The following is a 23,323-nucleotide window of genomic DNA, read 5'->3' on the forward strand; positions in this document are numbered from 1 at the left end:
TAGTTCAAATGTCATTCGTTCAGAAAAGTTAAATTTTCCTGTTAATTGAGAAAATCTGTTTTATGTGGGGTTTTTTAGGTGAATGTAAAAACCAGTGAGAAAACTGAAGGAACAGCAGTGGATTTTAAATATAGGTTAATTTACTGGAAAACATCATGGTGTAGACAATTTTATGTTTAGTCGACATTAAAATTGTAAAATAACGAAGAAGATTAATGATGTTGTAAAAATCTACATCGATAACTCAACACTACAGTATTTTATCGTTTGCAGGAGTTCCTGTTTGGACTTATTTTTGTATATTTGAGAGAACATTTCCGTCGTTAAAATGTCACTGTTTTTGTTTTACAGTGTAGCCTCTCTCGTCTTGTTAGTTTTCACCTCCACACTTTCTCTGTTGTTTGTTGTTGTTTGTTGTTGTTTGTTTTTCCTCTCCTTTGTTACAGGAGACCGTGCTGCTCTTACACATCATACATAACGTCATATTTAATTAAATGTGGTGTCACTTCCCTTCACAGTTACACATCAAAGTGCCAATTTTTTTACGGTACATCATCGTCATCATTGTCATCATCACAGTTTGATGAGAAAGACATTTGTTTGTCTTCTTACGACACAATGTGAACAAACGGAGATGAATAATAAACTTGAAATGAACGTATTTCTTTCACAGTTCTGCTCTTTTTCATCTTTTTTTCTTATTTTGTGAAATTAAATATTTCCTTTCATTCATTTTGGTAATTTTTCAACATTTATGAAAAGACTTGCACTTTTTTCTAATTTAACCTCATCATTTTACTTTTAATTTTAAGAAATGTTCGGGTTTGCGACACTTCACCTTAACTCCCAGTTTATTAAAACCCAAATGTAACTATATAAAACTGAATTAAATTAAATGTTCATATTATTTTTTTATGAAAAAATGTTTATCCTGTTCATTCAGAATTTTCTTATGAAAAAATTATCTCATTAATTCTGTAAAATTTAGCCAAAATGTATTTTCTATGAACAGATAATCTTGTTAATTCATGAAAACAATGAAAATGTTTTGTTAAAATCTTTTATGAACAAATAAATTGGAAAATTGTTCTTATTTTTTGCCTAAAAAGGAAAAATAATCTTGACAAAAAACACCAGAATAAATAAATTAAAGTAAACAGAAATTTATTTAATTTAGACAGTAGTTATATTAAAACATTTGAATTTTAACGTCTTATTTGGTGCTGATTGTTGTTATTTGGTGCGGTTCTGTATCCATTGACAGAACCTGCTGGAGTATTTGTCAGGTCTGACGGTGGAAAAGTCTCTCCCCGGGAAACGGAGGTTTTTCCACACATTCTCCAGCTTCTTCTTCCAGTTGTAGACGGTGAAAATGTCTATGATTCCCACAAAGTATCGTCGCTCCGGGCCGTCGATGACGTGGACGGCGTTCTTGCAGTTGGGCAGGAGCCTGTGGTGATGCTCGTGGAACTCCTGCAGCGGCGAATCGGTTCTGCCGTTCATCTCCTGGAGCTGGATCCCTTCAGAGACACAGTCTGGAGAGTCTGTCTCCTCCTGCTGCTCTTGCTGCTCCTGCTGCTCCTGCTGCTCCTCATCCCTCAGTAATGGAAAAGTGGGAGGTTGAGACTCAGTGGGACTGACGTCCATGTCCAAAGATCTGGAAGAAGGACGCGGTAAGACATCACACAACTACTGTGGATAATGAATGCTGTCATGTTAATGTTTGAAGGTTGAGACAAATTAACGTTTGGGAAACTTTCTGGGAACCTTTAGAGAACGTTCTCTAAAGGTTGTATGAAGGTTGTAGAAAAGTAACAATACGGGAACGTTTTGGGAAACTCAGAAGGTTCCCAGAACTTTACTTTTCTGGGAACCTTTTACCTTTACTTTTATACCTACTTATACTTATATACCTTTAGAGAACGTTCACTAAAGGTTCTATAAAAGTAACATTAGTGGAACGTTCTCTAAAGTTTGTATGAAAATTCTACGCAGTAGAATAATTGACTTATATGATATAAAACCTACTTTGTGGCACGAACAACAAAATTGGCCAATGAGCGCTTTCCTCTGAGCTCGTCTCGGTGCAGAGGTTGATGGGCGAGCAGGAGACTGTAGTCCAGAACGTTCAGCTCCTTAAGAAAGGCCGCGTCCAGTTTCACTTGATCCACAAACCACGGTTTCTCTGGCCCTGCAACAGCCCCCCAAAAAACTGTTTACACTAAAAAACCTAAGAAAAATGTAAAGTTAAGTAAATGAATGAAAGGTAAGCGTGAAGAATCTGACCTAATGTGATGAACTGTCCCTCAAAGTTATTGTCCTTCAGCACTTTAATGATTTGCTTGCCGTCCGTGTCAGGATTGGTCCACCTGCCGACCTCACAGCCTTTAACGTCGTACCTGTGCAACAAAACGCGTCAAAGACCGTAAACAGAAATAAATCCACCCGACAGCACACGCGTGGACAAACGGACAAACACTGTACCTGATATTAATCCTCTCATCGGGATAAAACACACTCTGCATCACAATGAAGTATTTCTGTGGAGAAGACGACATTCTGTTGGAACTGGACTTAATGACATAACTGCAGCTGATTCTTCTTGTGTTGGTGAAATACCTTAAATTGATGTGGAATAATAATCCTGTGAACACCTGGAGAGTAGAAAGAAAGACGAATATCAGTTATTCTTTATTATATTTGATGATTTCTAGTCAACATTTGAGCCATTTTAGAGGTTGATGTCATGTGGGCTCTGCAAAAAACTGATTTTTAAAAAAGAAATTGATCTTTTTTTGCCAAAAAGTTTTCATCTTTGATGTGTCTCATACAAATTAATGCAGGTTGTTTTTAATGTTGCTATGATTATTGTGCTCAAATGAATTTTAAGAAATTCAAATCGCCAAGATTGATGCCAAATTCAAAATGGCTGAGCTCCTGCTGAGTTGAGGCCGTGGTTCTAATAGACTTTTTTGTTCGTCTTGGGCTGTGACACGTTTCCACCAAGTTTCTGGGAATTTGGTGCTACTTTTTGCAGTGTAGTTTTAAATTAAAGGCGTTTTTCATGCTTTACCGAGAAATCTGACCATCAGGGAGTGAGGGTTTTTCTCCAGGTGGTCCATGTAGGCCTGCAGGTTGGACAGGAGGAACTGGACCTCACGTCTGCTCTGGGTCTTCAGGAAGAACCTCTTGTCGTTCCTGGAAAAACATCAAGCACAACCTGATCAAAGAAGAACATCGTGTTTCTAACACCTTCTTTTCAAAAGGTAAACCAGACATTTCCTAGAGATTCATGTGATAAATACATCACAACTTCAATGTATTTAATTAATGCCGAGTAAACGGTTGGGGAAAAAAAGATGTTGAGGTAAATGTTGAGTGGTTGCGAGTTTGCCGCTCACGTGACAAAGAAATCCGCCTTGCTCTTGGAGTTGCTGACAAACTGCAGGTAGTTTCCGCCTGAGCACAGAGAGTTCACGTATTCACGCTCAGTCATGTCCAGAGAACTTCTCAGTTTAGCAAACACTGGAGCGGCAAACGTCTCAATCTCAAAGCCCTGCAAGATAAGATAAGATTTACTAAAAATAAAAGCATGAATGATATTGGAGTAGCTAGCTATCTAGTGCTAGATAGTGCTAACAAAAACAATATATGCGAGTTGATAAAAAAGGATTTTAAATTAAAGAGACTTAGACACAGTCTCACATAAATCATTTATGGACTGATTTACTTCAGATAATGCCTTTTAAATATGTTAATTAGCTTTTAAATGTCATTTGACGCTAGATCGCTAGTACTAGATCGCAAGTTAATGCTAGAGTGCTAACTATCTAGCTGGCTCATTATCTCGCTAGCTAGATAAGGTTCTAACTAGCACATTATCTTAGCTAGCCAACCTCTATATTAGCATCTATCTATCTTAGTTGGCTTCTGTTATAGCTAGCTTCTATCTATCATCTCTTTATCTTAGTTATCTAAGATACATAGCTATCTATATATGTGTATATCTATCCAGCTGTAGCTATCTGCTAGTACATTATCTCTCTCTCTATCAACTTGATTTCTATGTTTCCGTCTATGTTGTTAATTTAAAAGCAGTTAATTAAAATGTGATTAATCCGTTTACCTGATGCCTTTGAGTTTCCACTGCTTTGAAATGTTCAGCTGTGAGTGTGTCCTGTGCAAAGAAAGGTCAAAGGTTATGAGTTTATGTTCATAGACATCTGTTTAAGAGAGAAAACTCTTTAAATTAACGTTTAAATCCTTCATGACTTAAACACACACCACACACTTACACTATCTACTCTGGATTTGGTCGATTGTTAATTAGTTTTTAATCAGTTTGCGTGTTTTTTACATGTGTATATATATACATACATATATATGTATATATATATATATACATGTATGTATATATATATATATATATATACATATATATATATATATATATAATTAAAAGAAGCGTTGTGATTTTTCAGCTTCTTATTTCTTATGTCGTGTATTTTCTTTCTCACGTCACCTCAGGCACAGGTGTGTCCATCGAGGCCTCAATCGCAGTTTGCAGTCCTTCCTTCATGGTGGTCGTCAGGTGGTAGAACTCGTGCTCGGTGTCGATCTCAAACACACCGAGCATCCTCCACTGCTGCCTCAGCTGCCACCAGTATCGCCGCCTGGTGGCGCCTCGGGAGTTGACGGTGGCAGTTTTTTTCCGCGCCATCTGATCTGATCTATTTCACATGTGAGTTTCACAATAAAAGCATTCAAACACTTTGCATTCTACAGTCATGTAAAGAAATACTGTATGTCTCATAAGTGTTTGGATATAAGGGAACACTTCACATCGTCTTGTGACATTTCTGACTATTTCAAACTCACAAACTAAAGCATAAACCAGAAAATGTCATGAATGGCGTTTTTCCATTTTACAGTTCTAGCTCTAATCTCCTCAGCTTTGGGAACTCCAGATTAAGTGTTTAAAACACTTGCATTGGTACCAAAAGATGAAGCCTCAGGTACTATCCTTAATGGAAAGTCAAGTTCAGTCGAGTCGGGCTAGAACTGTGCAAAGGAAAAGATTAGATTTTACAAAGATAACTAACAACCAGTGAAAACACAGAGAGCAGCCTCGTGATCGTCGTGTTTCCAGATGATCCTGAAAAGCAGAACATTAACATAACATACAGGTAAATACATGTGGTAAATATCCAGGTCGGGGTTCTCACCTGGACCGTCTGACTTGGACAAAGCTGTACGGGAAATGTTTCACACAGTGTCTGAACTCAGTGTGGCCTCCAGGTGTGTAACATTCCTGTCTGGTTAGACGAGCTCAGCAGGGTGTGTCGCATCCAACAGCCGAAAGCAAAGAGGCGTGTCTGTGTGTGTCTCTGTGTGTGTGTGTGTGTGTGTGTGTGTGTGTGTGTGTGTGTGGCATACAGTGTATTGGTTTTTTAACCCTGTTCATCCATCTATTTGTCTCTCTATGAACACATATATCTCACACCATGGATCTCAAACTATATTATTATTTTATAATAATTAGACTCATCTTATCTCTAATGTCACTCTACCAGTGAAGTATACGTGAGGAAGAGGAGGATGATGAGAGAATAAATCTGCTGGCTCTATTTCACATGTACCACAGTTGGAGAACCATGGATCTAACACATTATCTCTCTGTCTTAGCTAGCTGGCCTATATCTTAGCATATCTTAGTTAGCTTCTGTCTATCTTAGCATATATCTATCTTAGTTAGCTTCTGTCTTAGCTCGCCTCTATCTGTCTTAGCTAGCTACATACCCTCTATCTTAGCTAGCGCCTATTGATCTGCAATCTGTTTGTGTGTCAATATGAATATATATTAATATTGTCCTCACTGTATGCACACTGAGGAGTGCATAACTTTAAAATATTGTGAACATATTATAAAAGTCACAAACACTGAAACTTCACTTGACTGTACTGTCCTCTGTCCACCAGGTGTCAGTAATTCCCCCCCAAACTCACAGAGTCACAGATAAATGACAATGAAACATATTTATTGTCAAAGACAGACTTTATTCTTTTATATATTGTCAGTATTTGGTGATTTGTGTTTATAACACCCTTTGACACAGTTTTGAATCAGGTTTGGACGTTTTGTCCTGAATCCACGAAAAGCTGAGACACACAAAGTACAATTAAAAACAAATCCAAAACTGAAAATACTTATTTTTTGACTGTATTTGTGACGCTGTAGTTTCTCGTCTCCAGCTTGTTGCGGCCGTCGCTCTACTTGGTCGAATTGACCAGCATTTTCTTGAACTTCTCCAGGTCAAACTTCTGCATGATGGTGACCTTGTGGTCTTTCTTCATCAGCTCCATGTAGTCCAGCACCATCATGCCTCGGGTGAAGGTTCCCTGCAACTCCACCGTCACTGCCACCTAGAGAGAGAGAGAGAGGAACGTAAGCAGCTGCAGGAAAATGACTTTTGCACAAACAAAAACAACCACTCACCTTTTCTCTCTCTGTTATGATGGAGTCGTCGATGGCTGCAGCCATGGCGTAGGTGTCGCACGTATTAAACCCTTTTCCTTCGGTCACTTCCTTTTCGTAGTCGGCTGACCGAGCTTTCTGCAGAGACAAAATATCAGCAATAGACCGTTTAAATCATGCTGTGACTGAAGGTCATATGGCACTGAACTCACGATAAGCTTTAAAGGAGGTTAAAAACTACACCCACTGAAGTCTACAGTGTCTTAAAAATGTAGTTCGTCATTTAACGTCACTGTGAGACGGAAGTTTGTAAACCGTTCACTCTGCCACACCAAAGTCCATAGAGAAGGGAGCACAGGAGCTGCTGCTGCCTTATGAGGTCACATTGTGTCACTGAGGTCAAAGGATTTCAAACACCAAAGTCACAAGATCAGACATTTGAACTTAGTAAAAGAGGCAGCAGTGGATCAACAGCTCCTGTGTGCTGTGGTATAAAATCGCTGATTTTCTTTATATAATTTTGTTTCTTGCTGTAAAAGCTGTTTAATTTTTTCCACCCAATATTTTTAGGAGCCATGTCAGTGTTTATGCGTCAAGTTGTTGCTTTACCATATTTGTACCACTGGGTGTCGCCATGAGGCAAGTGGGAATCACTCTTCTGTGTGTGGAGACAACAGCAGCTAAGCTAATGGTGTTTTTCTATCATGCAGTTCTACAACTATTCGACACCTGGGGATTATTTTTTAGTACCTGCTCTGGCAAAGCTTCCAAGCTGTGAGAGAAAATGTTAATCTTCAGCCAACTTTAAATTTAATTCATCTCATATTATTCTTTTACGATGAGACACAAACTAGGCGCCTTTCAAGGTTCCCTCACTAGATGCTAAGGTGCCAGAGGCATCTGGACCTGATCCCAAGGCTTACTCACGATATCTATCTCAGGCCTGCGATGTGTCTTACTGAGACTTAGACTTCCTTTTATTGTCATTGCACAGAAGACACAGCAGTGAAACTGGCGACGAAATTTTCGTTGTTTGGCAACCGGAAACAACACAGCATTGAATTTTGAGGTAGTTACTGTAAACTATGACTCAAGAAGAAATAAATAAGTGTATGTGTATATAAATATCTATAAAAGTAGTGCAAATGGCTAAAATGTAGACTTAAAAACAGGAAATAAAACTGTTCAGATCTCGGGCGTTGTCGGGCGTTGTCTGAGTTGTCCAGAGATTCCATCATTGGTCATCTCACCTGATAAAAAACTATCTCTGTAACACAAGCGAGCTGAGTCGAATCTAAAATGTGACGTTGACAGACTGACGGTCACTGATTGGGTCGTCCGACACAAGAATCAAAGCCAACAATGTCCAAATGAAGATTAGTTAAAAAGACTTAAAAATCCTACTTATAGTTCCAAATTCTCCAAAATCTACTTAAAGTTCGTAAATCTACTTTAAGTTCCAAAATCTACTTCAAATAATTTCAGTTCAGTTCAGTGTCCGACGGATACAAAACTTTACAAGAAAAATTCGGATTCATAGCGTCTGTAAAATGCTCGCTAGTTTTCCTGCACTTTTACGAGAACACATAGTTCTGTACTTGTGCAAACACGCTCGCTGACGCCGGCTGTTGTTATGTAACCCTGAAATTAAAGGCAGAAGTTGAAGCGCAGCTGTTTTTCAGATCTCTCACCGACATGGAGAGGGCAGAGATCTTCTTCATGAAGACAGCCTTCTCCGTTTTGGCAGCCAACCACTCGTCACAAAAAGACTGAAGGAGAGAAAAACAGAGGGATGAGTGAACACAAAGTAGAAGAAATCATCAGAAAATTACATTTATCCATCTGTTTCCACGTTTAAAAGCTTCATGTGGGTGTTTTTTACGCTATACATACTCATGTTCAAACATAAAGAACTAAGGTAGAGGTGGAAATCTGACTTTTTCAACAGGAACGCCCACTCAACACAGAAATTCCGACTTCTGACTACAACTGGAACGCAACATAATAGTAAGCGTAGCGGTGGCAGCCATCTTGGAATCCCATATTCGTGTTGGAGAGGTCCCTCCAAGTTTCCGAGTTAGAAATTCGAGTCTCTTAACAGGAACGCCCCTTTAACAAGGAAATTCCGACTTGCGACGACAACTGGAACACGCTTTAATAGCAAAAGTAGCGGTGGCAGCAATCTTGGAATCCCATTTTGGGGTTGGTAAGGTTGCTCCAACTTTCCGAGTTTGAAATCCCACTTCTTCTAAAGGAATTCCCCAAACATGGAAATTCTGACTACAACTGGAACGCACCTTAATAGTAGAAATAGTGGAATCTTGTAATCCCACATAGGAACTGGTGAGGTTGCTCAAAGTTTTCAAGTTAGAAATCATAACAGTAAAAGTAGCAGAAGCAGCCATGTTGGGGTTGCTAAGGTTGCTCCAAGCTAAAAAGCCGACTTTCAACAGGAATGCCCCCTCAACACGGAAAGTAGTTCTGACTACAACTGGAACACTCCATAATAGTAAAAGGTAGGGGTGGCAGCCATCTATTGGGGTTGGTGAGGTTGCTCTGACCCTCAACACGGAAACAACTGGACTCCACCCACTTTATCTTTACTGTACGTGATTTATGACTGAGACTCCGTGGAGGGGGGTGTGGTTTCAGCCTCACCCATGGCAGACTATTCCTGCAGGTGAACTCCCAGGAGGCGATGTAGGTGGGACACTTGTAGCGGTCCAACACGATGTAGGCCGCCTCCGGATCGGTCACAAAGTTAAATTCTCCACACGATGTAGTGTTTCCTCTGGCTGCACACACACACACACACAAACAGTCATAAAAGTGCAGCACTTTTAAAGGTACATTTCCAAGTTATCGAATGATGACCTACAGTCCACGTTTCCTCCCATGATGTAGAGCGCCTTCAGTTTCTTAGGAAAGGTAGGGTCCAGTTGTACTGCCACAGCCAGGTTAGTGAGCGGCGCCAAGGCAACGAGAGTCACCTGTTGACAGAAGCAGCGTGTGATTGTCGTGTTTTTAAAAGACCTCTCGATATCATCCACACTAATCGTGTGAACAAATAATCAATTTCAATTCAAATTTGTCACACTTACGGTATTAGGGTCAAAAATGTCCGCCATGGGAAATGAATGGTTATGATTAGATCATGTTCATCCACCAGATACAAAACATCCCCATACAGTCATTCACTCATTCACCATTTACAGACCATGTGGTGCTTAACTGGTCAAGTTTTGGATCAACATTTTTCAATATTTTCTGCCATTTTCTGGACCAAACAACAAAACAATGAATCCAGAAATGAAAATAATCGTTAGTTGCAGTCCTAAACTGGTTATGGTCAAGGTTTATCTTAATATAGGTTAGGGTTAAGTTAAAGGCATTTAGTTGTGATGGTTAAGGTTAAGGGGTTTGGGAATGTGCAGAATCATAGATGGCAGGTGTCCAGGAAAAATCTCCAAAGATAATCCAAGATAATCCTCTATTGAAAATGTATTATTATTGTATTATTTTGGCTAATCCATTCAGAAATTATAAATTGTGTGTGTGTGTGTTACCTCTCCAGGATTGTCCTTCACAATCTTGATAATGGCTTTGGCGCCTCTCCTCTTCTGCAGCAGGTCCAGACTTGGAGCATCTGGATCTGGAACGTCACCCAGTCCGTCTTTCCCGTGGTAATCTCCTGCGTTTTTCTTCTCGGCCAGCAGGGGGCCTGAGCAGCCCTTATACACTGGGATCTGGCAGGGAGCGACAGGTCATGCTGCATTTGTGTCTCTGAAGATACGGTCAGTTTTTGTTATTTTTCTTTTTAATTAAACTCACGTCCAGCCTGTTGCAGACTTTGAGCACACGCAGCGTGTTCTTCAGGACGTTCTCCAGGGGTGTGTTGCCATGGCAACAGGTGATGGCCAGAACCTCCACGTCAGGGGAGGACAGGGCCACCATGATGGCCTGAGCGTCGTCCACGCCAGTGTCAGCGTCAATGATCAACTTCATCCTACTGTAAAACAAAAGCGTTGGGAGAAATAGTTGTTTTAATTACGACGCCTATTACTGCTGTACAGGGCCGGAACCAAGGCTTTATGGGCCCCTAAACTTAACCCACCTCAAATAATTACGTCTGTTTTATTTACACCAAACCAGTGTCACTCTTGTCTATTTTACTTCAGAGGATGAAGAAGAAAAACCAGCTCATCGATTGGCCAGGACCAAAACAGGATATCCGTCCCCTTCAGCCGACTTGTTTACGTAAAATAAACAAATATATCCTCACTTCCTCTCTTTAGTTTGTTGCATAGTCGTTTGCACTTCCCAATGTAAGTGAACTGCACCAGGGTTCCCTTGCAAGTGAACAGAGACCCACGTTTTCAGGCGGACCAGAGTTTGCACCAGAGTTTGGATGACTTTTCACACCTGCACAGAGGAAGTGGACTGTCTGAGGAAACAAACTCTGGTCATTGTAAAGCAGACCAAACAGCCCGGGTGTGAAAGTGTCCTGAGACTAACACACAAAGGTTTGGAACATTACCTAAGGTCATTTTCACAACTTATAGTCCGCTAGACTCAGTACTACTGAGGACTCGGTTCAGTTGGGTGTTTCAACATTCAGCCCTTCGCACTTCAGTGAAACGAATCAAACCTTTTGAATAACGCATTCCCCTCGTCGCCCGAGGCGAAGACGAGACAAACAACAAGAAAAGTCGCTCAACTGGTGGTTAATGCAGGGAAACTTGTGTTTCCAACACATGAGAGCAAAACATGGTTCACATCTCCCCAAACCAACCGGACTTTCCGGGCAAACAAACTAGGGTTCGATTAAGAAATGACTCCAGATCAAATGCGAGTGCTTTCACACCAGCTCCTTCGTAACTGAGCCCTCGTTTGTTTGCTTGGAAAGTCCAGTTCGCTTGAGGAGGTGTGACCGAAGTCTGATGCACATCAAACTATGGTCTGCCTAAAAACAGCACAAGATAGTTTTAATTTGGACACAATGCCATTGAGCTGTAGAGAGTTGGAAGTGAAGAATTCTTCTTTCTTTTTTTTTAAAGTTAATCCAACTGTTCTTTTTTTCACAGTGTCGGTTTATCTTGTGCTTTGACTGTCAAGAGGTATCATGTGCAAACGTTTAGGACAAAGACATTCCTCACAGACTAGAAACAGCTGAAGCCATTTCACCTTATTAAAGTGAAGGCAGCAATTCATAAAGTAGCTTGTCAACAACAAGAGACCGAAAACGAAATAAAATCACACTTTTTATTAACATTTCTACAGTCTGATCATAGTGAAGCGTGAGATATATGCACAAAGTGATTTGAGTCCATGGGACCACGCCCTTAAACCATTCTTGTACTTGTAGCACTGAGTGGTTTAAAGTTTTAAAAACACAACATTCTCAACAAGTGTTTTTGAAGCAAAATGAACTCTTCAGTCACAAATCACTTTTCGGCAACTGTAATACTGTAGTACTGCATGTTACTGCTTACACCTTTACAGGTATTACAGGTAACACAACAGTGCCATACTTATATATATATGTATATATATACAGTGGATGACAATCATGTGAATGAATAGATAAATAAACAAGGATAATATAAGCCAAATATTCAAGAATGAAAGCAAATGTATCTTGGCTAGAATAATTAAAACTAGCCACTGTCAGATTATAATGTTCCTTAAAACTAGAAAAAACTGGTCAGAAAAGTTTAAAAATGTCTTGATTAAGCCGACTTTTGAGGATTTGTTCCTCACAATTTGCAATCCTTGCAATCCTTTCATTCAATGAGCTTGTTACCGGATAATTAAAGCATAAAAAGTATTTATCTTATAGTAAATGTCTAGTATTTTTTCCTTACCTTAACTCTAACCTTCTTATCTCATCCGTGCAGAAGCAGCTGTTTATCACAGTGTTTAGCCTCACCCAACCATGTTAATGGTTCCCTGGTTCCAGAGTAAACTATCTTATGATCTTTTCTGCTTTTTAAATGAGAAAAAAACATTCAAACATTTTATTTTCTCACCAATATTTCCACATTTGTCAAGATTATTGTTCTTCTTTTATAGGCAAAAAAAAAAAAACACCCCTGAGAGCAAAACCCCAGAAACGTGATTTTTACGTGATTGAAAATCAGTTTTTGCAGCAAGATATAATAATAATTTGTAGAAAAGCAGCTGTACATGTCACGTATATATATATATATATATATATATATATATATATATATATATATACATATATATAACTGCTGTTTTTCATCCTTATATTTATTTAACATTTGTATTTTGTATATTCTTTTAAAGTGATTTCTGTTTTCTGTTCCATCATTGAACCCCCGAGATTGAAACGCACATACTTTTTAAAGTTGTCCTTGCACACGTAAATGATGTCCCTTCTTGTCTCTCTGAAAACAACGTTTTTATTTGCCTTGAATATTATTATTTGTGCTGTTTTTTAAACTGAATCGGACCCGGGGGATATTTTAGAGCTCATCTCTTTGACTTTGTCGCACCACACCTGTAACGTGAGCGTGTAATGTGATCATTCTGCCACCGGGTGTGTCCAATGTTGTTTGGTTTTTTGGCTTCTAAAAATGAAAAGAAATGAGAGAAAGGTGTGAAAGTCTCTCACCTGCGTAATGGATCCTGACTCAAGTTGACGGTGTGAGAGTGAAGAGGCTGCTGCTGCTGCTGCATCTGCATCCTGACTGCTCTGACCTTTTATAAAACACACACACACACACACGCACACACACACACACATAAGCGTATGCAAATCCAGCAGAAACTCCTCCCCAGGAATGTCGCGGTGACATCACCTGGTCTGAAGAAGACAGGTTTGAGTTCTTTTCGCACACAGAATTCAAATTGGACCAAGTTAAATCAAGCTTAATCTGTTGAATAACAACCCCCCGACACTATCTGTGCAATATTTTGACTGTTATTTTTTCATATATTGTCATATATTGTTTGCTTCCAGTTTTTCTTTCCTGTTTTTAAGTCTATATTTTATATTTGCACTACCTTTATATATATATTTATATAGATATACACCTTTTTTGTTTTTTGAATCATAGTTTAAAGTAACTACCTCACAATTCAATGCTGTGTTGGTGTTTTTTTCCGGTTGCCAAGCAACAAAATTTTGTTGCCAGTTTCACTGCTGTGTTTTCTGTGCAATGACAATAAAAGGAAGTCTAAGTCTAAATAATGCATGTTTCAAGATGTATGGAGTGGCTTTAAAAGCTCATAAACCGCCTCGTTTTTTTAAGATAAAGGCTTCGGGATAATGTCTTGTGTCTAATCATGTGAACAAATAATCACTTTCAAATCAAATTTGTCACACTTATGGTGTTAGGGTCAAAAATGTCAGGAAATTAATGGTTATGATTAGATCATGTTCATCCATCAGAACATCCCTATACAATCATTCACTCATTCACCATCCAGATGAACCACAACTTTTTACAGACCATGTGGTGATTAACTGGTCAAGTTTTGAATCAACATTTTTCAACAATTTCTGCCATTTTCTGGACCAAACAACAAAACAATGAATCGAGAAATAATTGACAGATTCATTGATCATGAAAATAATCGTTAGTTCCAGTCCTAAACTGGTTATGGTCAAGGTTTATCTTAAGGTTTGGGAATGTCCGCCGTGTGTATGTGTGTGTGTTACCTCTCCAGGATTGTCCTTCACCATCTTGATGATGGCTTTGGCACCTCTCTTCTTCTTCTTCTTCTTCTTCTTCTTCTTCTATTTTTCTTGAATCATAGTTTACAGTAACTACCTCACAATTCAATGCTGTGTTGGTGTTTTTTTCCGGTTTCCAAGCAACAAAATGTTGTTGCCAGTTTCACTGCTGTGTTTTCTGTGCAATGACAATAAAAGGAAGTCTAAGTCTAAGTCTAAATAATGTGTGTTTCCAGATTTGAGTGGCTTTAAAAGCTCATAAACCGCCTCGTTTTTGGGATAATGTCTTGTGTCTAATAATGTGTGTGCGATGTTTTGTGCTGAGAAACGCACACACACAAAAGTTGTAAAAATATTGCATGTTTATTGCTTATGATTGCTTATGAATCAGGAAGACTCTGGTGACGTTAAAACAACGTCTGTTAATCCCTCACACTACTATGGGATAATTTGGCTAGATTATCTGTTCAAATCAGACCTAAAATCAAACATTTTTAAAATGTTTTCTGTTTTTCTGAGTAATTTTTTTCTGAAAAAGTCGACAAAATAATGGTAATACCATCTATGTGACTTAAGGACAGGACTATTACTACAACAAATGTTTTCAAATGAATGCAATGCGCTTTCGTAAGAATGGACATGAAATCTATCCGCTTATGTGGTGGGCGGAGCTTAAGCCGTCTCTTTCTCTCTCCACCTCTTAACTCACTACCAGGCCACACCTTCCTCCCCCCACTCTCCCTCCCTCAGGAGTTTGCCTCAGAAGGAGGTTTAGTTACATTTAAAGCCAGAAGTGAGTGAATAAACAGCAAACATCAAAACATTAAAAAATATGATTTAAAACATTTAGATGATTGATAGAACGATGCAGTCTCGTATAAAAGTACCTTAAATTGATACTTGTGTGAGTAAAAGTACAAGTATGTTGCCAGAAAATGGCTTTGGTAGAAGTTAAATTCACTTTTGAGTAAAAAGACATTTACTTTACTTATTTACTTTTACTTGTATCGGCCATGGTGACTCAGTGATTGGGCAAGTTGTCTTTCAAACTGGAAGGTTGTGGGTTAAATTCCTGGCTCTGCTCGTCTATATGTGGGTCCTTGAGCAAAGACACTTAACGTCATGTTGCAGCATGTGAATGTGTGAAAACTGTAGTGTAAAGCAGCTCATCACGACTAGAAAAGCTCTATATAAAAACAGACCATAATACCAGCTCTTCTTCTTCTGATTTTATTTTGTAGTAACGAGTAATAAAAGAGAGTTAGAGGAAAAGTAACCCTAACGCTACAGTTGTGTACAAAAGTGTTTTTAGCATGTTTGTCACACTTACATGTTTCAGATCATCAAACAAATTTAAACATTAGACAAAGACAATGCAGTTGTCAAGTGATGATTTTATTTATTATGGGGAAAAACTATCCAAACCTACATGGCCCCATGTGAAAAAGTAATTGCCCCCCATCATCAGGTCACTGTGGTTGGTCATATTTTAATTGCCACACCCAGGCCTGATTACTGCCAGACCTTTTGAATCAAGAGACGACTTGATTTGACGAACCTGTCAGACAAAGTGAAGTCGGCCAAAAGATCCCAAAAAAGGAAGACATCATGCCGCCATCCAAAGCAATTCAGGAACAAATGAGAAACAAAGTGATTACAAAGACCTTTCTAAAGCTTTGGGACTCCAGTGAACCATGGTGAAAATGGAGAAAACAGCCAGTGACGACTCATCTAAGAGGTTACAAAAGAACCCAGAACAACATCTAAAGAACTGCAGGCCTCACTCAGTGTTCATGACTCCACTATAAGAAAGAGACTGGGCCCAAGACCAAAACCACTGTTGGGCAAAAAGAACATTAAAGCTTGTCTCTAAAGGTGTTTGTACCATTACATCGGGCGTAAAAGTAACACCACATTTCAGAAAGAACATCATACCAACAGTCAAATATGTGTGGGGCTGTTTTGACTTGCTGTGATTAATGGAACCATGAATTCTGTGGTCAGAGAATACGAAACAGGAAGCAACTGAACCAACACTTTTTATTGAGTTTACTGGCAGATAACCCAAATGTTGGGTTTGTACCCAAATGTTTAAATGCACTTTTGTAAGTCGCTTTGGATAAAAGCGTCTGCTAAATGACATGTAATGTAATGTAATGTAATAACCTTAACTTTAACCCTTTATCACCCACAATATGTTTGTATATGTGTAGAATGGCTTTAAAAGTGTCTAAATATAATAATAATAATAATAATAGTAATAATAATAATAATCCTTCCAGTTTCAAGAGGGTTCTTGTAACCTTGTATAAATATAAAGTTTAAAAATACAAAAATAGCAATACTATAAAAAATAGAAGTAAGAAAGAGAAAATGTATTTAAATACTTTAAATACAAATACTTTGTTACTGTACTGTGTTCAGTATATGTATTTTACTTTATTTATATTTAATATTTAGGGTTACTTTTACTCCACTACATTTCGTCTTACTCTCTAACAAATAAAACTAGGAGAAGAAGAGTTGGTATTATGGTCTTTATTTATATAGAGCTTTTCTAGTCTTGATGAACAGCTTTACACTACAGTTTTCACCAATTTGATACTTAAGTATCAATCACAACTTAAGTATTCCTCTGCATTTTGACCCATCCTAGAATTAGGAGCAGTGGGCTGCCACACTGAGTGGCGCCCGGGGAGCATTGGGTACCTTGCTCAGGGGTACCCCAGCCCTTTTTGGCCTGGTGGGGATTTGAACTGGTGACCTTCTGGTTACAAGTCAAGTTCCCTTTCCACTTGGCCACGGGCTGCCCAATTCTGGTGAGAGCGCGAACGCAGTCCCCCCTACCAGAAATTATGCAGTCGAGATTCCCACATTTGGGGAATTCGCAGGGGTCGGCACAACCGGAGTGCAATGGCTGAGCCTCGCCCTGGGTGAACCACCTTCTTGATCATGGTATCTCCCCTGCCAGGTAAGTACAGTAAATGTCATAAACGTTAAGACTTTTACTTCAGTAATATATATGTACATATATATTTTTAAGTGTCTTAAAGTCATTTTCTGGTAACATACTTGTACTTTTACTCAAGTATCACTTTAAAGTACTTTTATATTACATGTTTGTCCAGAAACCCTGTTGAATATCACACTTCAACGGTACACAACAGACGACGTGGACTTTTATTTCGAAAGAAAAGTGCTTCCGGTGCTAGTTTCACTTCCGCAATCCAATGTTTACATCGCGGACTTCCTACGTCACTTCTGGTGATCCGCCCTGCTGGGTTTTAATCCCATCTTTCATTTAAAGTACAAACGAGAGTCGGTGGCGCTGGAGGATGAGTTTCACTTCAGCCGCAGACTCAGACGCTGCTGCAGTCACGAGTTTGTGTTCGTTTATCTGTCATATCATTTAGTTGTTGTTTTTTAGGGACGATGTCGGAGCAGACGCTGGACTATTTCCTAAATCGGAGGGAGATAAAGCAGAGGGACGGCGCTGAGGTGACGTGGTCTCATGGAGTGAACAGCAGGACAAAAGTGGAGGAGGCTGTGACAGGTGTGTGTGCGCGTGTGTGCGCGTGCGTGCGTGTGTGTGCGCGTGCGTGTGTTTGTGAGGAATAAAACTTATACCTAAGGAAGTGAGGACATTTTGGCTGGTCCTCACATTCTGACCCCACTAAATATGTATTTTTCAGGGTTAAGACCTGGTTTTAGGGTTAGGATTAGAGTTGTTCCGATTCCGATACCAGTATCGGAAAAGCCTCCGATACTGCCGAAAATGCTGGTATCGGTATCAGCGAGTACTGGAGTCCAGGCACCGACCCGATACCACGATACTGCACTATTTAAAGATTTAAATGCCTTTTTATTTTAGTACATAATGGCTGCACTTTAATTTGTTTTTTATTCATTCATGTTTTACAAAGGGTTTAACCTGAGCAAGGCCTTACCACAATGATAATCATATCACAGTATCACACGCAGGCACAGTATGATATTTTTTTTTTAACACACTGGTATCGGTATCGGTACTCGGTATCGGCCGATACCGACAGTACGAGTATCAGAATCGGTATCGGGAGGGAAAAAATGGTATCGGAACATCTCTAATTAGAATAAGGTTTAGGTTAGGGTTAGGCACCTTGTTATGATGGTTAAGGTTAGGGTTAGGGGCTAGGGAATGCATTATGTCATTGAATGTCCTCAGGGTTCAGTGTGTGACATTTTTATTGACCACACATTGAAGGTAAAATTGTTGCACTTAAAAAAAACAAACAAAACAACTAAACTAAACTGTACAATCACCTGTACAAATTGTTGTTTTTCGTGACTTCACAAGCCTTTATAATCAGGAGGCAGGTCAGCTTTATTCCGGCTGCCATTCTGGACCATCAGGTCTTTAGAATTGGGGCCCACACGGTTGGTGTAGTGGTTAGTGGAGGTCTTTGTAATCAATGACAATGAACAGACCGTATCTGTCTCTGTCTATGCAGAAGTCATGAGACAAGTGTAACCCACACAAATCACGGGTTCTACTACTTCTCCTGACTCAGATTTTACTGCTCTGTCAAAACAAATGCTCCTGTGGTTTCCCCACTTCCACCTGTGTACAGCAAATAAGGCTTTCATTTTAAGATCATCATTGATTATTTAGTATATTATGCTACCTCTGAAATCCAGATTATAGATGTGAGAATAGACAAAAAAAAAAAAATTCTATATTCAAGAGCATCAAGTGTACTGTAAATATACTGTATACATTGAACGGTCAAAAAGTGCCTTAAAAAGGTATTTTCAGGATAAAATGTACAAAAAATGACACAGAAAAACAATCGACAGATTAATCGATTATGAAAAATAATTGTTAGTTGCAGTCCCAGTTGTTGATTCTTCATCACTTGAGCCGTGAGCTCAAAAGTAATCACAAGTAGATCTCCATCACATGCTGTGTTTCCTTTATTTTTCCAAAAACTGTAATTGTACAGTAAACGTCTGAATAAATGGGTTTGCCCCCTAGTGGAATACTCCAGTAAGTGAACATTTATTCTCAGTATGTGTCTGTTCGTCTACATCATGACATTTCTGACTATTTTTACATGTCATTTTTATAAGACCTAATTTATCACAAGTAAAATGTATTTTGGTGACGCCAGTTTAACAAATCTCCCGTGACTCCGGCCTCAGGTCCCACTCACATGCTCGAAGCCGACGTAATCATGAGAGGTCACGACCCCAGAGAGCCGGTCATGGCTCACCCTCCTGATACAGACAGTGACATCACACTGGAGCAGTGGCTGGAAGCGGTGAAGTCGCATCACAAGGGAATAAAACTCGACTTTAAGAGGTGAGACGTGGATTTGATTCCCGCTTGAGTGACGACGCCAGGGCTGAGGCTGTGATGTTAACACTGTGGACGTCACTGTCCTCTCAGCCTGGACGCGGTGTCTCCGTCTGTGCGTCTGCTGGAGGAAGTTCTGCCCAAGCTGAAGTTTCCTGTGTGGGTCAATGCGGACGTCCTCTCCGGTCCAGGAGGAACCGCTGCTCCTCTGTATCCTCAGGCTTTTCTCTATGCCGTCTCAACTCTGCCCTCGGAGACTGTGCTGTCCCTCGGCTGGACCGCGGAGTGGACAGAGGGGACAGAAAACCAAGGTGAAGACACTCGCTGTTTAACTACAAGCTGTACACTGATATAAGCTTTAATCTTCTTCTTCTATGTGCTGTAATGGAAGCTTAATTCTGATGGAAAGTTTCTGGAAATTTACCAGAAATTATCCACCCCTTTGCAACCCTTGTGTCGCATCTTTTTTAGCTCCAGCACTACTTTTTTATTTTTGGTGTAAAAAGCAGCAAAAGTAATTGTCAAAACAGTATAAACCTAAAATATATAAGTATAGTAAAACAGAAATACTGTATAAAATATGTATAATCTAAATAAAATATTTGATAGCGTAGCAAAATGAAAATATACAAGAGTGGAAATATAACAAAATAGAGAAGAACAATATAAAGGTGTAGAATGAAGTCATGACCCTATACATGGACAACAGATCATTTTAGAACTCAGACGAATAAAAAAGTGTTTAAAAAATGTTAAAAATTACAAAAAATAGAAGAAACTGTATTGAATCATGACATTCCAGTCCACCATTTTGTTTCCGTGTGTGCAGTGACGTTGTAAAACCTGTGAAGGCAGTGTTTTCACTGTTTGTTTGTGTTGTGGCTCAGGCTACTCGTGGGACATGGTGCGTGCGATGGAGGAGATTTGTAGAGACCTCAAACATCCTGTCACGTTCCCAGTGCAGGCGGCTCGGCTCAGTCAGTCCTTCTCTCAGCTCACCTGGCTGCTGCAGCAGTCGGACAGGTAAAATAAGATCGCACTCTGTTTGTTCAGTTCCAAATCATTCGCAACCAATTCCAGTCCTCCGTCACCACAGGTGTGCCCCCAGGGCTCTGTCCTGGGGCCCCTTGCTCTACTTGTCCACCAAACCCAATCCACTCCGCCACCTCCTTCCCTCCCTCATCAATTGTCTGATTGAAATAAAATCCTGGTTCACCTCAAACTTCCCTTACAGTTAAACAGCAATGAAACAGAATAACTAAATCCACCTCATCCAAACACCTCATTTTCTCCATATCGATCGATAAGTCTTCTGTCTCGCAGGGGAGGGAGAGAAAAGTGGAGGAGGCTGTGACAGGTGTGTGTGTGTGTGTGTGTGTGTGTGCGTGTGCATGTTTTTGTATGGTATGTTTGTGAGGACTAAAACTTATACCTAAGGAAGTGAGGACATTTGGGAAAGTGAGGACATTTTGGCTGGTCCTCACATTCTGACACCCCTAAATATGTATTTTTCAGGGTTAAGACCTGGTTTTAGGGTTAGGGTTAGAATAAAGTTTAGGTTAGGGTTAGGCACCTAGTTATGATGGTTAAGGTTAGGGTTAGGGGCTAGGGAATGCATTATGTCATTGAACGTCCTCACTATGAATGCTAGGGTTCAGTGTGTGACATTTTTATTGACCACAAATTGAAGGTAAAATTGTTGCACTTAAAAAAAAAAACCAAAACAACTAAACTAAACTGTACAATCACCTGTACAAATTGTTGTTTTTCGTGACTTCACAAGCCTTTATAATCAGGAGGCGGGTCATCTTTATTCAGGCTGCCATTTTGGACCATCAGGTCTTTAGAATTGGGGCCCACACGGTTGGTGTAGTGGTTAGTGGAGGTCTTTGTAATCGATGACAATGAACAGACCGTATCTGTCTCTGTCTATGCAGAAGTCATGAGACAAGTGTAACCTACACAAATCACGGGTTCCACTTCTACTTCTTCTTCTCCTGACTCAGATTTTACTGCTCTGTCAAAAAAAATGCTCCTGTGGTTTCCCCACTTCCACTTGTGTACAGCAAACAAGGTTTTTATCATTGATTATGGTTCACCTCAAACTTCCCTTACAGTTAAACAGCAATGAAACAGAATAACTTTTTTCTAATGGGCTCTAAATCCACCTCATCCAAACTCCTATTTTCTCATATTTTCTCCATATCGATCGATAACTCTTCTGTCTCGCAGGGGAGGGCTTGTCAATAAATAAACCTCGACGTGTATTTTTTACGCCAGTTGTAAGAAACTACACCGTTTAGTAGGAGAAGCAGTTGAATGAGTGTTTATTTCCTAGATTTATACGCGTTAACGGCACGTTTGCGTGTGTGTGTGTGTGTGTTGACAGATACACTCTGACGGTGTGGAGCAGCCCGACTGACGCGATAACACCTGAGGATTTACTGTTGTACAGAAAGCACACTCACGTCAGTAGAATCTACTATGACCTGCCTGAGTGTCAGAGGTCAAAGGTCAGTGTGACACTGCAACACTAATGGCGCTTCTTTTTTCCACTGTACACTAGTTCTAGCACGACTCGACAGTACCTGGTACCTGGTGCTGGGCGATATATAGTAACATGAGTGGTGGAGCGATATTATTCGATTATACTATCGAATAATTTCAGAAATAAAGCTTTTTTCCTTAGAACACAGGGAATAAAGTGGTAGAAGATGGATGGATGGATGGATACTGGAAAGAGAGAAATAGAATTTTGAGTTTCCAAATCTGGAGCCTGGATTAAATTTTCCTGCTGCATTTTCTCTCAGGCTACAACGATTCATTCATTTATTTGAATATTAATCAATCACTAAATCAATCGCCAGCTGATTTGATCATTTATTAATCATTTTGAGTGTGTGTGTGTGTGTGTGTGGTATTTTAAAAATGATTTTTCTTAAATGTGAATTTAATCTTGTGTCACAAAGGCACCGGACTGGTTTGCGGACAGTTGAGAACGTCATAGTTTGGGAACATTTTCTGACATTTTAGGGAACAAACAATGACATAAATGATAAAAAAAATCAAGAAAATAATTCACATTTGCGAAGCCTCAGGACAAGTTTGGTAGAATGACACATCAGCACAGGCTGCTAAACTGTAAGAAAAAGGTTATTTAATACCAGATGTGTTTACTCGATTAGTAATGTTTATTTATTATGAAGTGACATAAAGTCACAGAGCATGGGAGACAATTTTAAGAATATTTTTTGGGAACAGTGATGTTTAAAAATCAAGCTAAAATGTTGAAACTTGAACTTTCTATTTGTTTTTATCAGTAGTTAGTCCACTCTTGTGCACATTGACTTAAAAGTTAATGGAGTGCAAACCAAACGTGAGATACAATCGGTGCAGTCTGTGGACAAATGTGTTTGTTTGAAGCTGATGTTTGTGTCCGAGGTCAATATTTGTCTGGAAAGATAAAGACTCGCCAAAAGTGTGAGTCGTGTTGACTGATTAGAGGAGATATTTAACATTAAATATGATGACTAATGTAGATAAATTACTAAAACTATACAAAACAGACTGGGTTAACTGGAAAAATTTGTAATAAAAAAGATGTGTGTGTGTGTGTGTGTGTATATATATACTGTATGTCTCACTGGAACATATAAATAAAGAGATTTTGTTCCCTCATTTGTGTTTGTGTTCATATTTACAACATGCTCTACAATAATAATGTGTTTTATTCTCGCACGTTTAATATGATAAGTATAAATGTGATGCGTGTGTTTTAAAAGCTAAAATTGTACTTTTTATAGGTGTTTAT

At 39.3% G+C, this 23,323-nt stretch overlaps 3 protein-coding genes and 1 non-coding gene across 5 annotated transcripts; 1 reads left to right on the forward strand and 3 right to left on the reverse strand.

The window, feature by feature from the left end:
- Positions 1–1,163: 1,163 nt before the first annotated feature.
- LOC122769162 (phosphatidylinositol 4-phosphate 5-kinase-like protein 1) lies at positions 1,164–5,332 on the reverse strand. The gene is made up of 10 exons (XM_044025485.1): positions 5,226–5,332; positions 4,523–4,730; positions 4,127–4,177; positions 3,402–3,556; positions 3,074–3,198; positions 2,620–2,654; positions 2,485–2,540; positions 2,287–2,399; positions 2,029–2,191; positions 1,164–1,657 (listed from the first exon to the last, which is right to left on the reverse strand). The coding sequence occupies exons 2-10, from the start codon at positions 4,718–4,720 to the stop codon at positions 1,234–1,236; spliced, it is 1,320 nt and encodes a 439-aa protein (XP_043881420.1). The 5' UTR covers positions 4,721–4,730; positions 5,226–5,332; the 3' UTR covers positions 1,164–1,233.
- Positions 5,333–6,036: 704 nt separating this feature from the next.
- LOC122770113 (inosine-uridine preferring nucleoside hydrolase-like) lies at positions 6,037–13,204 on the reverse strand. 2 transcript variants are annotated; one of them, XM_044027099.1, is made up of 8 exons: positions 13,113–13,204; positions 10,307–10,484; positions 10,042–10,221; positions 9,354–9,465; positions 9,134–9,270; positions 8,167–8,244; positions 6,497–6,613; positions 6,037–6,423 (listed from the first exon to the last, which is right to left on the reverse strand). In XM_044027099.1, exons 1-8 carry the CDS (start codon positions 13,181–13,183, stop codon positions 6,271–6,273), a joined length of 1,026 nt encoding a protein of 341 aa, XP_043883034.1. In that variant the 5' UTR covers positions 13,184–13,204; the 3' UTR covers positions 6,037–6,270. The 2 variants fall into 2 exon arrangements, with proteins under 2 accessions (XP_043883034.1, XP_043883035.1); XM_044027100.1 differs by lacking the exon at positions 13,113–13,204 and adding an exon at positions 12,340–12,413.
- A 3,789-nt stretch (positions 13,205–16,993) lies between these two features.
- Positions 16,994–17,156, reverse strand: LOC122770226. Its single transcript, XR_006360515.1, has one exon. It is a non-coding gene; the product is annotated as a U1 spliceosomal RNA (small nuclear RNA).
- Positions 17,157–17,430: 274 nt separating this feature from the next.
- Positions 17,431–23,190, forward strand: fam151b (family with sequence similarity 151 member B). The gene is made up of 5 exons (XM_044025181.1): positions 17,431–17,730; positions 19,359–19,518; positions 19,606–19,823; positions 20,400–20,535; positions 21,902–23,190. Exons 1-5 carry the CDS (start codon positions 17,610–17,612, stop codon positions 22,047–22,049), a joined length of 783 nt encoding a protein of 260 aa, XP_043881116.1. The 5' UTR covers positions 17,431–17,609; the 3' UTR covers positions 22,050–23,190.
- Positions 23,191–23,323: the final 133 nt, after the last annotated feature.

This window comes from Solea senegalensis, linkage group LG5 (assembly GCF_019176455.1).
Source record: "Solea senegalensis isolate Sse05_10M linkage group LG5, IFAPA_SoseM_1, whole genome shotgun sequence".
Lineage (NCBI taxonomy): Eukaryota > Metazoa > Chordata > Actinopteri > Pleuronectiformes > Soleidae > Solea > Solea senegalensis.

Coding starts and splice junctions, on each gene's coding strand:
- LOC122769162 (XM_044025485.1), bottom strand. CDS start 4,720: ATGGCGCGGAAAAAAACTGCCACCGTCAACTCCCGAGGCGCCACCAGG. Junction 4,178..4,522: donor TGGACACACCTGTGCCTGAG/GTGACGTGAGAA, acceptor TTCTTTGCACAG/GACACACTCACAGCTGAACA. Junction 1,658..2,028: donor TTTGTTGTTCGTGCCACAAA/GTAGGTTTTATA, acceptor TCCTTCTTCCAG/ATCTTTGGACATGGACGTCA.
- LOC122770113 (XM_044027099.1), bottom strand. CDS start 13,183: ATGCAGATGCAGCAGCAGCAGCAGCCTCTTCACTCTCACACCGTCAAC. Junction 10,222..10,306: donor AAGTCTGCAACAGGCTGGAC/GTGAGTTTAATT, acceptor GCTCCCTGCCAG/ATCCCAGTGTATAAGGGCTG. Junction 6,424..6,496: donor TCATAACAGAGAGAGAAAAG/GTGAGTGGTTGT, acceptor CTCTCTCTCTAG/GTGGCAGTGACGGTGGAGTT.
- fam151b (XM_044025181.1), top strand. CDS start 17,610: ATGTCGGAGCAGACGCTGGACTATTTCCTAAATCGGAGGGAGATAAAG. Junction 19,519..19,605: donor ATAAAACTCGACTTTAAGAG/GTGAGACGTGGA, acceptor CTGTCCTCTCAG/CCTGGACGCGGTGTCTCCGT. Junction 19,824..20,399: donor AGAGGGGACAGAAAACCAAG/GTGAAGACACTC, acceptor GTTGTGGCTCAG/GCTACTCGTGGGACATGGTG.